Here is an 18,251-nt window from a genome sequence, read left to right as displayed (position 1 = left end):
TATTGTACAAAATAATACTCGGTAATAATATTATGAGTATGCACACATAAGTGGTCAAGTATTTCAAAAATAAAACGTTAAAAAGTCTAGACAAAGCTTTTATCTTTTGATCAATGATATAATAAGTTTGATATAATAAGTTAAGAGAGTTTCCTCTCAGTCTTCTTTCTCTTTCAATAATTCACAAAAAAATTAATTTTCCTGTTGTATGCGTGGACGCTGGATACGTTCTCAAGTTAAAAGTTCTGAGATAAAAGTGCTGTAACTTTTCTTTAACATTGGCTGTATTCCTCATAGAAAGGTCTAAATTAACTTGATATGTTATGCTGATTTGTATGTGTAACTTATAGGTTCGTGTAGCAGAGGAAAAGTATAATACTTGAATTATCGTAGTTTTGACATTGTGTATTAAATTGACGACCTGTCCACATTGAAATCACGAAGTTGTCTAATGGAATTTTTCCGTGGAAAATCATCACATAGTACGACTAATAGTTCAAACAGACCGGGTGCTTGGTTACCCGATAAGCCTCTCTTTCTCTCTCCGTTTTTTCTTCCGAGAGAAAGAATCGCGGCGGATGTCATCACGGCGGGTTATCAGCGACTATCAAAGTTTCAAGCGACTTAACACCGTACGAGCGTTTAGTAATCGGGAAGGATGCGCGGGTTCTACACGATCGTCACGCTGGTGACGGTTCTCTTCGTGAACCTCAGCTGGGGTTGGTCTTTCTCGAATGTGGCGGTGTCTATCGATAAGTTGATGCGACCGCAGGCTGAGGAGTCGCGAACTTTGAATTTTAACAAGAACAACAGCACCTCGTCGAACAACATCCCGGAAGTCACGGTGCAGAGTAGAATAATAGTAGTTCCACGAAGGACCAACGGTCGCTGTCAACCGGGCGAACAGGTCGATCGGCGTGGCAAGTGCAGGACGGCGTGGTGAGCGAGTTCGGCGGACAAATAGTGGGAGCAAGGTACGCCTAAATACTTCAGGGTGGCTCACTTTTGCGACAACGTCATATAATAGAATTGTCAGAATTTATCTTTCGTCCTCTCTTCTCGTATTGTCTGTAACTATATCTTGAAAGAGAAAAGGGCTCCATCATCTTCGTTTCTTCAGCTATCGGATTTATGAAATACCTAAAACCTGAATTAATAATTTTATACTTAGAATTTGCTTCAAAAGAGATATATTAAAAAAAGTTTTAATATATGTGACTGTAATGGCAGTGAGAGCATTATAGTCAGATAGTAAGTATTACTATAATATTAGTGATAATAACCTTATACGTATATTGCTGTTTTTATTTTTTTATTAGAACAACAAAAATATAACTGACTATAATTTTAATAAGATTAACTATTTTTTTCTTTTAAAATACTTCTTTTAGAATTTAAATTTTTCTTTTTTAGAATACTTTCTTTTAGAATTTAAATTTAATGTTAGAATTGAGTTTGTCACTTGAATTATATCATATATTATTATATATGACATTATATTTATAATCGTGATTTAGCTGAAAAACTCACATCTAATTCTAAATTCAAATCTGACTTCAGAAAAGTTTCAAGTAACGACTATTAATACGGATTTCAGAAACTGCTCGTTAAATTTTGTAGAATGAAATCTCTCTTAAAATAAGTAAAAATTCAGTCGAAGTGAATTAGAAAGTGAATTTATTCCAGTAATGGTGCAGTATGTCAAATGTACACTTCAATATCGAATCAAAATATTCACTCGACTATTCAGAGCGTAAAATTCGCTCAATGTATGAAAAGTCACTCAAATTCGAGTGGAATTTTATTCGAAGAAATTTAGAATGTAAACGTTCGTAAATGTAGGATTTTACATAAAGAAAAAAGTGTTTGGTATTTGTGACTATAAACGCATAATGAAAGGATTATAGTCAGGTAAACTATTTATGTAGTAAGCGCTACTGCGAATACCACTTAGTGTCAATTATAATAAACTTATATGCATATTATTGCTATTATCTTCTTATCAAAACAACGAGAAGATATACCTGGCACCAAAAATTAACTATAATTCAGTGTACGAATTTACTTCTCTCAACCTAAACGTGAATATTTCTTTTTTAATCTCAAACATATCAATCGTTTTTGAAACGTTTGAAATGTATGTTTTGAAACATACATTTTTGAAACGTACATACAGCTCCCAAGCCCGCCCAAGTGAAGTCCGTGATTTCGTCACGCGGTTCCCGGTACCACAGTCACGAATCGATGAAAAATTCCAGGCACGTCGGCTGATAAAGACGCCAGCTGGTGTATTCGCGATATTCCGCTTCTCCGATAAAGCAACCTTTTAATCCGCTTTGAGTACAAGGTCGATTTTAATTTTAGCCAGCTCGTCCATTTCCGAGTGGACTGTTTGCGCTCGATTCGAACGGGAGCGAATCAATCGTCGCTAGTTTCGCAGCGGTGGCGGCTAAAAGTTTCGATCGCGCAACGCTCCCGATTTTCTACGGGCGGAAAATGCGAGATTCGTTCGCGCTCGTATCGCAAAACGTGCGGAATCTAAATTTCATTCGCGCCTGGTCGTGATCGCGTATTCTCTTCCGATAAGAGACGTGACAAAACAACAGACCCGTTGCAGCGGAAAAACGCTTTATTCCAGATTAGATACTGATAATTGAGCTTTAGGATACTGGTCTCTCCGGGGTATCGATTGACAGTCCGTTGCGATCATCATTTGTGGCATAAAGTGTCTCACGACAGTCATACGACTGTCAGTGTGGTGCATCTCATTCGAGGAGGAAGTCATCCAAAGATTCGTCTGCGTCGCGCTGTCGAAACGCGCCGGAAATCTTCAATTCTCAATCCGCGGCGACTCGTTTCTCTGGAGTCGCCAAAAGTATAGGAAATGTGTCGGAAAATGTAATAAAGTACGTAAGTGATTCCGCGTGATTTCATACTGAGTGCTTCATAGCGGATCACCGAATTCTCGAGAAGAATTGTGCTCGAACGTCAAGAGAGAGAGAAACATACGAAGAAGCAAACGATAATCCCAGCCCGCATCGAAAACTCAACGCGATCGGAAACCGAATAATTTGTCGAGGGCAATCTAGACGTCGATCCCGAGCGCTTGTTAATTACACGCTGTACGCTGCAGTGCGCTCGTACTCGTAATCATGAGGCTATCATTGGCTGTAATGTGCGCGATAACGCTGTTTTTCTTCCTGTCGAACGCGCGCGCGACCAATTCTGACGCGTCGCAGAAGAACGAGTATTTCCAGCGCTTCGACGAGAAACCCAAAATCTCAACAACACCCAAGGCAAGCTCGATTATCAATGTTCCCAGGAATTGTCCGCCGGAGAAGGTTAAAATTGGAGATCGCTGTAGAAGCGTCTACTAGGTAAGCCGAGAGAAAGGAGAAGAACGCGGAAGCGTGAATCTTCCGGCGACAATGATAGCCACGAGAAACGATAGTCGCGCGAGCTTGTTTCGCATCAGCCTTATAACTTTCAAGAGCGAATACAAAATTCAGGCTGACCAGGCTGTAAGAAATACAAAATTAGATGAAAGAGTTAGGCGTAGAGCGACGAGAAGAATAAAGGGTAATAAAATCCAAGTTAACAGTAACTTTAATGTAAACTTAGAAAACAAAGCCAAAGAGATAAACACAGGTTTTGTCTTAATCTTTTAAGGCGCATAATTCATGGCGCATAAAACATTCTAGTAACTTTTTTTATAAAATATTGTCAAAAACACTCCAAATAGCACATTTATAAAGTTTCAACTGCTCGGTCTTAAGTGGTCCCTATTGATACCACTTATATGGTACCAGTGATATTTAAAGTAAAGATTAATGTACCGCAGTAACATAAAAGAGACGAGTAAAGGATACAACGTATATACGCTGAGAATTATAAACGACACGAAGCAAGCCGCAGCCCGTATAAAGTGAGCTAAGCGAGACAGCCAATCAGCATTGCGGAAAAGAGGCTTCAACGTTTCGATACAAAATAAATTCACGATAATACGCACTTTTTATTAAAGGGATTACTATTCATAATCTCTAGAATAATTTTTACTATAAAAGATACTTTTCCTGACTACAATTATTTCACTATGCGATTATAGCTGATTATAATCACAAAACGTGTATACACATTGAGAGAAAAAGAAAATAGTTAATTGCGTTGAAATTAAAATCGTCTCAGCGAGCCCTAATTATATTTCTTATTTTTCTAGTAAAAGAGCAATAATAGCGATAACCAATAAGCATATAAGGTTACTATCCATCATCACTATAATATATTTTTGACCACAAAAATATTTTTTCTAACTATAATTATTATATTATGCGATTATAGTCCATTATAATCATAAGACGTGCATATACATTGAGAGAAAAAGAAAATAGTTAATCACACTGAAATTATAGTCGTCTCAGCGAGCGCTAACTATATTTTTTGTTTCTCTAACAAAAGAGTAGTAATAGCAATAAGCATACTAGATTATTATCAATCAGCACTATAGTATCTCTGACTATAAAAATACTTTCCCTATAATTACTTCATGTGATCATAGTCGCTAAACATTTTTTCTGCAATGATGCAATACTTGACTGATAGTAATTCTAAATCGTCGCTTAGATTAACACGTTAACTGCCACACTAAATTTACGTACTCCCAAGTCCAAATTGTTTATGTATTATAATATTCAATGTGTATGATATTTAAGTATTTTCTATTTAATATTCTTTAAAACACTCAGTGAAATTATTCTCAACTAGTGAGCTTACAAGTGGTTGACGGGACACTTGAAGTGACACATGTACGAAAAAAATAGTTAATCTTACGAAAATTATAGTCACTTTAGTGAGCGTCAACTGTACTCTTTGTTGTTTTAACGAAAGCACAGTAGCAATGAGCACATGAGGTTGACTATCGATAAAAACATTATAGTATAATTACATTATAGTAATGTTTATCCCTGAGGTTGACTATCGATAAAAACATTATAGTATAATTACATTATAGTAATGTTTATCCCTGAGGTTGACTATCGATAAAAACATTATAGTATAATTACATTATAGTAATGCTTATCCCTTCCCTCCCTCCTCCCATTAAAATGGGTTTCTTATCAGTATTTATTATGCGATATCACGATAATAAAAAATAAATGCTTTTTTCTCAGTGTATAGCCGATTCTATTATTGAAGCCTGGGTTAAGATCGAAACTGAGCAAGCGCACGCAATTTATTCCAGCGTCATTGAAGCCCGTATACTGATGTACATCGTATATTTGTACTATTGCGTCAGGAGGCACGTGCTTTATCTAATTTTTCTAATCCGCCTCTCCCGTCCGAGTGCAAGTCTATTTGCCGATGATGATACCAGGCCTTTACGGTGCATTGACGTCACGCGTGTTCGCACTTATGGCCGGATGGTCGCGACGCGCTGACGTAAATCTATAATTTCGACGAAGTGTTACGTTTAGAAGTTCTTCATCCTCCTCACCGGAAGCCATTAGATTTGTCGTGGTAACTCGTCCGTCAGATACGAGCGCAATCGCCACCTCTTATCGATCCTCTCATACCCGTCAAACTCATGTATTCAATGAATTACCTAGGCATTTATTTATAGCCGCCATTCTATTTCCGCGCACACTGCGTAGTTGCCGCTTCCGATATTCCGCGCGTGTAAGCCTCTCAATAACCGATTTTATACGCGATCGATGTGCCGACTTACGAGCGAGGTTCTTGCTTTCTGTTGCAGAATCTTCGTAGACACCATAGCTACTCGCTATCAAGAAGGAGGGATCACTTCCGGAGGGAAATAGAGAAGGAATAGTACTCGCAAATTTCCGAATAATTCGCACAATGGCACATCGAAAGCCTGTACCGGGAATAAGGCTAACACTGCAAGAAGAAGATTAATTTCTGTCGCTTTCGGCACCAAATGTATATTTTTCGTTGTTTTGACAAGAAAGTAGTCGCAATAATACGCATATAAATTTATTATACTTTTTTAACGTTAAGTGACACTACATCTACTATAAAAATGTTTTTTTTTGCTGACTATAATTCGCCGTGCGATTATAGTCACAATTGCCAGATACTTATTTCGTAGTGGACCAATTGATGCTAATTGCGCAAGATCTGTAGTCGGAATTGAATCTTTAACTGTAGACATTCGTGGAAACGATCATGATATAGAGATCACATCTGGGTCGCGTCGAGAAAAGAAACTGCAATCTGTTTTATTCGTAACTTCAACGTCAGTTCATTTCGCATAACTATAAACAGATTGACACTGAGGACGTATAATTTGTAGCGAAACGAATTGCGGAAGTATGAAAATATTTAATATATCAAAGTACAACTTTTAAGTAGGTACAATTAGTCTGCGCGTGAGACAAATTAAATCAATTGAAAATCCAATAATTAAAAAATATACTTACGTCAATGAATAAATGAATAAAACACAGAGATCAACATAATTAGTCATAGTCATATTATTAGATTTACTTGGAAACATGTTGATGGCGACATATTTTCCGACGAGTTTCGTAACGCATTCAGTATCTAACAGAAGAATTGCTTTGCAATGATCCTTAGAAAATACGTTTTCTTATTAAATTTCTTATTAAATGCTGGAAGTGCGCTTCAATACTAATCGAAAGGAAACTGAAGTGCTATTATGGTTCTTCCTTAGATTTATGGTATTTCAGTTATTTCCCAGATTTATTTTTAGATGTGTATTTTGTAGAGAAAACGGGATTATTCCAATTGGAGAATTCATCCCGAACAAGTCCATAATAGCAGCCGTCGATTTGCTTTCGAGTTTGCACATACCATATATATGCTGACGGTATAAGAAATTGTAGTGACTGCGTGCTAAGGCGTGTACGTCACTCTATGTATACAATAAGATCGCATGTGCATACTTAATGGTTTTAGATCAAATCAAAATACATTGAATGTATAATTGACACATAATATATATTCGTATGTGTACATGTAAAATTGTTACTGATATCGATAAAATAGATGAAATGCCACATTGTGATACGTATAGTGTTCATTTTACCATCCAATTCAATATTAATTCATGAAGCAAAGTTTATTCTTCACATATACACGGCGTGCAAACATTCCTAATGATTTATCGCGTTGCGGAAGTTTTTGACGTAATGTAGAAGACGTAAGCGATCAAATCTGTACATGAGCAACCGCCAATTAAGGGTAAAAGTAGAAGGATACAGGAAACCACATAGATGAAAGCCTAGCTCGTATATAAACACACGTATCATGACCGTCACAAGGGCCAGTCATTAATTAGCGCGTTAATGTAACTATCGCGTCGCTGCGAGAAGTGCTGAAGAGCGTACGACAATTCATTAGATCCTATTCGCTACTGGAATTAAGTTGGAGAGAATTCGAAAGAAAGTACGAATATCGTTTATAACAATGGCACCGGCGCGTCTGTTACTGCTGATTTTCGTGTCATTGATGTTGGTATTCGCGAACGAGGGAATGCCGCTGACTTTCCCAAAGAGAACCCGGCCGCAATCGAAATGTCCACCAGGCTATAGGTACACTCGTACCGGCTGCAGAGAAATTTTGACGTATTGAAAAAGTAAGGTAAATAATTTACATCACACGAGAATTCCGCACTGAGAGAAAAAATAATTTGTCTCTCTATAATTATAGACATTTCCGACGTTAATCATATCTTGTTTGGTGTTTCCAGAGATAAATAGTGATAACAATGGCTGCACTCAGCGGAAAAAGCAGCTCAGTGAACGCTTGATGATTATTGTGTGTGAAATTGAAGCATTCTTTTAGATTCTTCATAAACCCAAAAATATTTACCAGTCAGGAACGATAATCATTAAGCGCTCTCTGAGCTGTTCTTTTTGCTGAATATAGCCAATAATGCATGTAAAATTATCTTCACTAATACTATAATAACACTTGCTACACAAAATTGGTTTTCCTGACTATAACTATTTTACTATACAATTATAATTACAAATAACAAACATTTTTCTCTCAGTGCGGGCTTGATGGTAAACATTGGTATCCCTAATATCACAGTTCATTGGAGTAATATTGGCTACAAATTGGGTCTCAGTATAACCAATAAATAAAATAGACGCCATGTATTTATAATCAATATAGAATTCTGAATATTTGCAATTCATTTGTTACTAATATTGACTATATATTGAGTCATATTCATATTGGTCCAATTATGCTTTAATACTATATGCCTATGCTTTAATTTATGCTAATATCAATCATGTAGTGATTCAATATTAGCAATTTATTCACATTTTATTTATAATCAACATTGGCTATATATTGACTATATTGACCATAATATATGCCAATATAACTAATATTGAGCCAATGTAACGCCAATGAACTGTGCTATTAAGGATTATATACGAAGAAATGTTTACCCAAACACATGATTCTCTTCTTTTGATTTTACGAAAATAACTAATATTATTCACAAATGACGAAAAATTATTTGCTGGGACATAATTTTCTCTTCAAATTTATGAATAAACTAAAGAGAGAAATAATATCTGTTAAGAAAGAAATGATAAAATTTTTTTCAAAATACACGAAGAGGAGGAAGGGGACTTGATAGTGATTATTATATCAAGTTAAAATATGAATCGATTAACGAAAAATAAAACTGATCTTTTTTTAATTATAGAATGGAGTACAAAGGCCACGAGATGCAGTTTTTTCAAAGATGCTGGATTAACGATAAGCAATATCAAAACATTATAATAAGACGATTTCTTTTTTTTAATTATAATGTATCAATTACAAATACATAATATAAAGTAGAATAATTTTTGTCAATCATGTTTATATATCTATAAACGATAAAAACGAAATTTAAATTCCTTATACTTACTTACCGACCACTGAGATACTGTTACCGACGACAGGGATAGAAAAATATCATTTTAATAATTATCTATGTGTGATTGCAAAAAGGAAATAGAGTACATGGAAATAGAGTATGGGTATTCGGTTTATGCGAAAATTGACAAAATATATTGAGTATTGGAAATAAAAATTTTAAAGTAACTTGAAAAATTACACTTATCGTTAGATGGTAACAAAATAAATCTGCATTTATAGAGAGAAAAAATATTTAAAACTTATAATTTGTACTATATGTTATATATTTAAAAATGCAAGAAAATGTGTTTTTATAACAATGATTTTTCCCAACAACAAGAGTTAATCGACAAATTTGCATTTATCTTTTAACTTTGTAAAACACATCTAAACGTGAATGGTATACCGAATAATTTTGCTCAGTAAAAAATATATTAAGGTACGGAGTTTTCCATCAATCTTCCATGAATTTTCCATGAATACAAAGGTAAGCGTTATCTCACGCGCAAGGTGTATTTACAAATTCAATTTCCATTCTACTGAATTTACCTTCAGTAGTTTATCTCATGATTATCAGTTGGTAATAAAGAAAATTTATATCTGGCTAATATACAGTATACTATTTTCTGAAAAAAAATTTACCTTTCTTAATTTAAATATAAATATAAATATAAATTTAAATTTAAATATAAAAAAATAGATTTTTGTTAAAACCAAATTATTCGAGACGTTAAAAACGTTTGTATCCTTTATTTCTGACTTTGTATCATGCCTGACAGTCTGATAAATGTTTAAAGGTGTATGGCAAGTTAATAAAAAAGAAAAGTAAATAGAAAAGTAATCTCTCGGAATCAATCGATCGATCGATTGATTGTAGAACGTTCGATAATCACGATGTTCAAAGAGGTACGTACGACAGTGATTACGAAATTCCTTGAATAGACTATAAAAAATGCTATCTGGAGCGATAAACTCCCCGCTCCTTTAATTAATGCGACTTATTTCTTCCTCGTGAGATTATCAAGGAAAATCGGTTTTATCGCGTTTCTGGAAGGAAACGATACGTTATCTCGGCGTAGTGCCTCAGGCAATTTCGCGGCGGCGCGATACTCGATAGCGGTGGTAGCACCTGAAGAACGTGACGTCTCATGCGAGCGCGCTCGTGATACTAACGTCCCTGCTGCTGTGAACCTCACGCGCCTACGCGCCAGGCAAGAAATACGCGCGCGACGTGTCAGCTCCATCAGTCGATCGCGCGGCGCGAGCACACGGTGGAACGTTCAGGTGCATATCAGTTTGGTATCATACTCATCGAGCACTTATCGCGCTCTCGGAAGCGGTGACTCTCGCAAAGCTTCACACCAAACAGTCGTGACGGGACCGATCAGTCCGTCGATAGAACAATCGTTAATAATAGTAATTATCGTATCGACGTGATTACAACGTGAGTTTTACGTGTCGGTGGAGTGAGGAAATCCGAGGGAAAGAAAAGTGTGTGACGATAAAGCATGCAACCACAACGATTCAGGACGACGTTCGGCCGCCAGCTGCTATGCTTATTCGTGAAAATGCTACTTTTTGGAATACTCTGCGGATTCGTCGTGGTATCTATCAGCGCTCAGTACCACGGCGTTCCCGACGACATAGTCTTCCCCGGACCGGTCAGTTCGAAACCGAGGAACAAACCCGCGACGAGCTACGTCCTCGGCAACGAAGCGCAGGTAAATATATTCATTTACTTACAGAAATTGTTCCTTTTAGTACACAGAAAGAAACGTCTTTGGTATTTATAAATATAATCTTCCCAGTAATCACCAACTAACAGTAACATGCCATCTATATTATAATTTGTCACACGGAAAAAAAAATGTGTCAACCAGAAAGATATGGCATAGCTTCTCTTTCTGACTTTAAGAATTAATTTTTGGTTGCGCTGACCTACTAGTTCGTTACTCCAAAAATGTAAGTGATTGCGACAGACAATTTTTATGAAACCAATAAAAATTGGTCATAGCAGCAATTTCTTTTTTCAATGCACAGCAATGTAAATGCTCAACAATGTAAGTGTAATATAACATACGTAATAAGGTAAATATCCCGATAGCTGGACATTTAACACAACGCAATGCTACGATTGCTTGTTTTTATAGATATATAATATTTAATGTTGTAAATATATAATTAATTAAAAGCTGTAACACTAAAATGTATTATTAAGATATAAGAAATATTAAATATTAAATATTAAATATGAAATAAGAAATATAAAAAATTTCGAAATTATTTAAAAAATAATCAAAATTTTAAAGAGTACAAATGTACCAATATCCGGACAATTGTCCCGATTGCTAAATTCTGCTGACTCAATATTCGCACATGATTATTATGCAAATAAAAAATTTATATTTTGATTAATTTTTATTGAGTTTTCTTTTAATTGACTATTTAAGACTATCCTATGATAACCATTATTTTACTAATAAACATTTTATAAATTCTATGTTTCGTATAAGGTAACAATTATATATTTTGAGATTTACAAACTATTTAGTTAATTTTCTTAATTTGTTTTGCGTCTTTTACTTTTTTATTAAATCTCTTTTTTTCATTCTCATCACAATTAAATACTCTGGATAAGTCAATATTGATAAGATTATTTTTTTGCAAATATATATGCACTTAACTGAACAAATTTTTTAAAACATTATTTGTAGCTAAAACACGAGTAAGTTAAATTCTAAGCCACTCTAACACATAGATGATGTTTACAGAAACTTTCATACTAATGCCTACTATGCCTGTTATTTTTGAAAGGTGTTTCTTTTTCCATTTCAGTCACTAAGAAGTGACTGAAGAAACATCGAGTAATTGCGTCTTAGTAATTGGGAAACCTCTCTATCTCATTGTAGTATTTAGTACATTATCTCTATTCAACTATTTTTAATTCCTCTTCTTTATTTGAAATAGTTGCTGCTCTTTTAGAATAGTTGACGCGGAGTAGATGTTCTTTGATTTATAATAAACAGTGCTCTTTGGTATGTTATATATTCTTGTTGCTTCTCTATATATAATACTATTTTTCATATGTTCCAAAGCAGCGTTCACGTCTTTTTGGACATATGATCTTTCTCTTTCTTTTGGCATGTTTATAATACTAAGAAAAGCCTTAATTCATGTAGTATTAATGAAAATAATATTGCAAGATTATATGACTCTAATATATACAAAGTGTAAATAAAAAATTCATCACTGAATTTTTTTCTGCCGACATGGCAACACTGTAGGCTTCTATGATGGTTTGACGTCTAGGAGAAAGCCTTACGAGTCATCAGTGCAAGTTAGATTACTATCGAGTGTGTACGTATTTTTCTGTGCCTGTATTTGTAAACGCAGTTTTTTACGCAATTGAAATGGAGCGAGATGCTTTAACTGAGAACTAACATCAAATTTCTCGTGAAACTCGATAAAAGCGGGCGGAAAATTCTTGAAATGTTAGACACTGTGTATGGGAAGTCTGCCATGAAACGTGAAACTGTATATAAATGGGTAAATTAGTTTAGGGAAGGGCGAAAGAGCGTTGATAACGACGCGCGAAAAGGTCGCTCTTCAACGTCACGTGTTGATGAAAACATTCAACGTGTTCACGATTTAGTGATGTCAGACCGTCGCATTACTACTAGAATGATTGCTGCTGAACTGGGAATTAGTAAACGACTTGAATTGTGGGAGGAAAAGAACTGGATCCTGCATCACGACAATGCATCTTCACACTCGGTGCTTATTGTGAGTTTTTCGCCAAAAAACGACATGGATCACCCTCCCTATTTACCTGATTTAGCTCCCTATGAATTTTTGTTCCTTAAAGTTAAAACAATTATGCGGGGTGAACATTTTGAGGATATGGAAAACATCAAACGACGAGGCTCTTGAAGAACCTAACTTTGCAGGATATACAACACTGTTTTCAATAGAAAAAACGTTGAGCTAAGTGCATTCAGTCAGGGGCAGAATACTTTGAGAGTGATCACGTTCCCGTTCCGGAATGATTAAAAAATTTTTTATGAGCTCAGTATACAAACTTTGTCCACATCTCGTATTTACAAAACACTAGAATATCTACTTACTTTTTAAACTAATGTTAACAATATTATTAAGTAAGCTTATTTATAAAAGTACTTACAAAATTAATCTTAAGCAGTTATTCCTTAATTCGTTTATTGGTATTCACGAGCACATATCTAACCAAAGCGAGTTGCACCGGGAATTGAACATGTGGCCGATTAATAGGCAGTCACGAAATTACTGTACCATTAAATTCACAGAATTTAGCTACAAATAATTTCTTTTATTAACTAAACACATTCTTATAATTATTCTTTATTGGATTTCTCTATTTTATTATTCTCTATTTTTGGATTGAACAACGTAATGTTCATAAGAAAAACTTATATATATAATTTTTTTACAAGGTAAATAACAAATGTCTTAACAAATATATCAAACTTCTTAAGAAGATGTTAAGAACATCGTCAAAGTATGTAATCCTGTATGTAATCATATTATAATTTTCTTTTTCTTTGGACACTAAATTCTATAATACTTTAATTATCTCAACATGTAAATATTTTTGAATATCGACAGATTTCAATTAAATGTTAATGTTACACTAGAAGAAATATTTGAGATTAATAATGGTAAGTTTCCGTGTATATGTTTGAATATTGGGACATGTCCGGTAATTGGTACATTTATTTTACATAACAGTTATATTGTTAAACGAGAAATAATAACGTAACGTTTAGTTAATTATAACATTACTGTCAGTTGGTGTTTACTAGAATATAGCTATAACTACAATCATATTATGACTGTAACCATACAAACTGGAATATACACTGAGAGAAAAAAATAGTTGGAATAACTATAATCTCACTATATTTTATAGTTCGTTTTGGCCTCAAACATATATTTATAGTTCATCTAAACATGAAGATATAGTAGAATGAACACAGATTTATAGTCACCATCTTATTACTCTATATATATGGTAAAGCATCTTTTGAGAATATAGTTACATGTACTTATATTTGCCAAATATTCTAATTGTATTGACTATATAAAATAGTTAATTTCTCTTACCATTCAATATTTGCTACCTTACTATATTTTTTATTTCAAATAATTATAATTCTTGGTAAAAATTTTACACGGGTCAGTTATACTATGCTTATATTGTAAATATTACAAATATTATGGTAACATTTACTATAAAAATTATATTCCTAACTATAATCTTTTTACTATGCCATTATAGTTCCAAATATCATACATTTTTCTCTCAGTGTAGTACTACAACCATACTGTAATCATACAGTAAAGAAATTGTAGTTAGGAGAACCATTTTTGTAGTAATTATTATTATAGTATTAGTGATAATAACCTTGCCTGTTATATTGCTATTACTGTTTTTTTTGGTTAGAATCGCAGGAAAATATATAATTAGCAATGAAAATGATCATGGAGAGATTTATCTTTTTTCCTCTTAGTGCACTAGATTTAACATAAACGAGATTTATCTTTTTCCTCTTAGCGCACTAGATTTAACATAAACGAGATTTATCTTTTTTCCTCTTAGTGCACTAGATTTAACATAAACGTAACTACAAATTGCTACACATTAAGTTTTTCCCAATCGACGCAAACAGTTCAGCCAGGTTTTGTAAGAATAGATAATGACAGGACGCAGTATGTTTCGTTTTCCGCGAGCCATTTCTCGCTGAAGGCCGAATCGGCCAATGTCGAGGGTACATCCCCGGTGATATAACCGCGACATGATTAAGAGCGCAGGGACGAGTAGTGTTTACGATTCCCGGCACGTTATTCGCGGCTTCGCGTGAAACGTCAAACTCTACGTCATTGTACGCATTTGTGCAAATACCTGCGATCAGCCAACTTGCCTGGTCATCGATCATCTCCCGTGGTGTCATTTCTCCCGTGGTGCACGCGGCAACCAACAGAGAACAGGAAAAGGTGCAATAAATTAAAATAACGTGCAAAAAAAAGTGCAATAAATTAAAATAGCGTGAAATTATAACCTGGGCAACAAAGACCAGGATCTCCTAAGAAACGATTTTTAGATGCTGGCTGCCTGGGGCCGGTAGGGTAAACAGAGAAATTCCTAGCAAAGTCGAGTTCGCTCGGTCGCCCGCTGTTTCATGGCGGATGAGTCCCCGGTATCCAATCGCGCCGATAAAATCGTGCGATTAGTACGCGGCGACGGTGACAATTATAACGTCGGCTGACTCAGTAGAGAGAAATCGAGGTTGCGAATAATGAAGTAGCGTAACAGCTTAGCCAAGCGCCGTGCCGCAAGGCGGGACGGAACGAAGCGCAGAGCAGCGCAGCCTTGCTTCCAGGCAAGGTCGAAGGCGACGTTTACTCCGACAGGAACGAGAAAGCCGCGTGGTCCGCATTCGCCGCGTCCGCCGCAAACCGGAGCTACGTGTGTTCGCGGTGTTTGCGTACGTTATCGTTCGAGAGTAGCTCGTATCTTCGGATCTTGTACGATCGCACGCACCGGCGAATGGGTGTGAATCACGGCTCGGCGCGACGTCCCGGGTGGCGTGTCTCTTCTATTATGCAAATCGCGGTAGGCGCGCAACCTGTTTCCCAATTCCTGCGAAGCTGCGCGTTTCCTCGGGAAATATTTCCTCAGGTGCTCGTGTCACCTGAGGAATATATCCTCATTTTATTTCGAAATCTTTGTGCCTCGGCCGACAGCAGAGCGTCCGCGACGGGCTGTTAATTACGTCGGAGACACGCGCATGCTTCCGAGGAAAGTGTGCATTCTTTGGCGAAACTGCAAGCCGACTCCGTCCTTTGTGAGAAACTTGTACTCCGGCCGGCCGAGGTTTATCCCGATGTTTATCGGTTACGGGCTCTGCCTTCGAGGGTCGCGAAGTGATTTAACGAACGCGTAAAATATACGTCGCTAATGGTAGACTAATATTTAACTCCCCAGTCGCTTGTTAAATAGCTGAGTGAGTTGTTTGCTCCTTTTTCGATAGCTATATAGTGCAATATATTCTCTCGGGAACCTGTTTGCATCGCGATACCGAAGTTAGAAAGAGATGACTTCACATCCACTTGGAGCAGTGGCTATCAACGAGTAATGTAGAAATTATGCATAATGTCTTGCTCTTTCCCGCCCTTTCCCGTCGCCAGGTTTATGGAGGCGCGTTTTATATTTTACACGGATATCTTTCGTTAATTTCGCGACGAATTCTCTTTAATTGAAACGTTGAGGCTGAACCGATAAGTCTTAAGTAACGAATGATTAGAAGTAAAAAGCTTCTTCGATTACTTGACGGTACAGACGTGCAAAGATAATAAGACCGCATCATTTATCATTTATCAACGCGTTGATGCCGTAACACTTATTTTGCTTCAAGCACAAGTAGCACAAGTAGAGAGAATACACTGGTAGAAATATTTGCAGTTTGCGAAGATATCCGCCCAACTATTTTCTAATGTTAATATCATCAGTAGTATGAACATATTGTCAGTAATATGAATTTAGTTTTATAATGTGCACGTGTTATAATGTCCATCGTGAGTAGATTTAAGACATATTTATTTATATTGTTAAAACAGAACTTCAAATTGAGTGAACAGTGAATGGATGTGTAGGAAGGCATGAAGCAAGAAAAAGGAAATTAGAGGAAATAAGGAATTTTACAACGTTAAGAGCGACACAGATAATCAAGGTTAGAAATGAAAGTCAGCAAAAGACAAATGGGATATATGTTAACAATACAGCATTTCATTGCGATGAGAACATATTAAATTATTCTAATGCTAATGATACAAGTGAAACTGTCATGATAGCTCAAAGTCAGAATCTAATGAAATAGTACAACTACAAGAATGGATAAAAGGACATGTAACATTTGATGGTTGTGAATAATGTCATGTAAAAGACAAAAAACATGAAAACACATCAAAGAGAGATTCCCTGCTCTCATTACCATCAAATTTTTTCTATTAGAAAGCATGCATAAGAAATAAGATACTGTTAGAGCAAACCTGTCCATTTTATGAACAGCAGTCTTGATTATTAGTCCATTGAATATTTTTTTGTTTATTTTCTATTTTGTTTTTGTTCAGTAAATATATTCACAATTTTATTCAGTGAATTCAAGATTTAAAATCTTCCTCACACAGTAGCTGCAGAAAAAACATGTTGATTGAGATCCCAAATAATTTTACTCTTTAATTACTAGACAGAACTGAATATAACTGTCGAAAACAGTACTAAATTTTTATAAGGGTAGATGAGAAAAATAAATTCATTTTCAGAGAAACTGGCCACTTTTATTTAAATAATATCGGATCGTTGACCTGCGCTCGTTTTACTGTAGATGATTGTCAACTTAGTCACGCGAGAATCCGCAATCAAACGGGATGATTCACGAATCGGTTACTCGCGGGAATATCCCGGAATACCAAAGGATTCTGTTTTATATTTATCCTTTCGATCAAGATTTATGAGATTGCACCTTGGAAAGAAATTTGCACTGGTACTTGCGACCAATTAAAATGTATTATCTCTCCCAGTGTCACAAACGCTGAAAGTCTGTTGCGTGTCGCACAAGTTGGATTAAAACGGAAAATGATCATTTAAAATTTTTCTTGCGCATTAAATTCTCCAAGACAACAGGAAAACCGCTTAAACATAAAATAACACGTTGTACTTTGGGTAATAATTTCATAAGTAATATTCAATTTTCTTAACCAAAAACTTATTTCTTTACTTGTTCCTGATATCTTATCAAAGCTATTCGTTAAATATATCTTAAGATTTGATATATACTGACTAATAGCAAATAAAGTAATATTGAAAAGCAACTTTTATCTTCGTGGTTCCATCGAGTTTCCCACTTAAATTCGCTCTTTAGTACAGTATCAGTTGCAGTTATATTATATGTATGATTCATCGTATCGGATTTCGATTAGATTATTCTCTGATTAAAAGTTTCTGACGAACTTCCTTTAAAACTCATCGGAAAATAATTATTTTATTTATGATTGTATGAGTAGCATTCGAATATGTCCCTACAAAATAGAAATCTGTTTCGTTGCAAGTTATATAATATTTATCATACTGATACTTTAGTACAGTGTCTGTACTAAAGAGCGAATTTAAGTAGGAAACTCGATGGAAACACGAAAATAAAAGTAACCTGACCTATCTAATGCAATATTCTAAACCGTACATGATGGGTTTGGTTAGGGTTAGTTTTTTGGGGAGGGGGTACAGAAGAGAGACAGAACGCCCCCCCCCCCCCCCC

The 18,251-nt window shown here is 35.5% G+C and overlaps 1 protein-coding gene and 1 long non-coding RNA gene across 4 annotated transcripts in view; both read left to right on the top strand.

Annotated features, from left to right (window-relative positions):
• Positions 1-632: 632 nt before the first annotated feature.
• On the top strand, positions 633-8,897 carry LOC116847220. Of its 2 annotated transcripts, none has more exons than XR_004378707.1 (3): positions 633-974; positions 5,750-7,612; positions 8,705-8,897. It is a non-coding gene; the product is annotated as an uncharacterized LOC116847220 (long non-coding RNA). The 2 variants fall into 2 exon arrangements; XR_004378708.1 differs by having other exon boundaries at positions 5,750-7,617.
• A 1,116-nt stretch (positions 8,898-10,013) lies between these two features.
• Positions 10,014-18,251, top strand: part of LOC116847187 (vascular endothelial growth factor A-like) — an 18,517-nt gene continuing 10,279 nt past the window's right edge. The window contains exon 1 of one of the 2 annotated variants that reach the window (XR_004378693.1): positions 10,014-10,622. Coding sequence is in view for 1 of the 2 variants with exons in the window: in XM_032821918.1 (XP_032677809.1) it covers positions 10,410-10,622 (213 nt within the window). In the remaining variant the exon portion in view is untranslated. The remainder of the gene's footprint in view (positions 10,623-18,251) is intronic. The other variant, XM_032821918.1, reaches the window with a different exon arrangement.

The sequence above is a fragment of the Odontomachus brunneus genome, unplaced genomic scaffold (genome assembly GCF_010583005.1).
Source record: "Odontomachus brunneus isolate Ranch 3 - 2012 unplaced genomic scaffold, Obru_v1 Obru_scaffold_075, whole genome shotgun sequence".
In the NCBI taxonomy this organism is placed as follows: Eukaryota; Metazoa; Arthropoda; class Insecta; order Hymenoptera; family Formicidae; genus Odontomachus; species Odontomachus brunneus.
The sequence above is the reverse complement of the archived record's forward strand: the minus strand, read 5'-3'. Positions and strand labels throughout refer to the sequence as shown.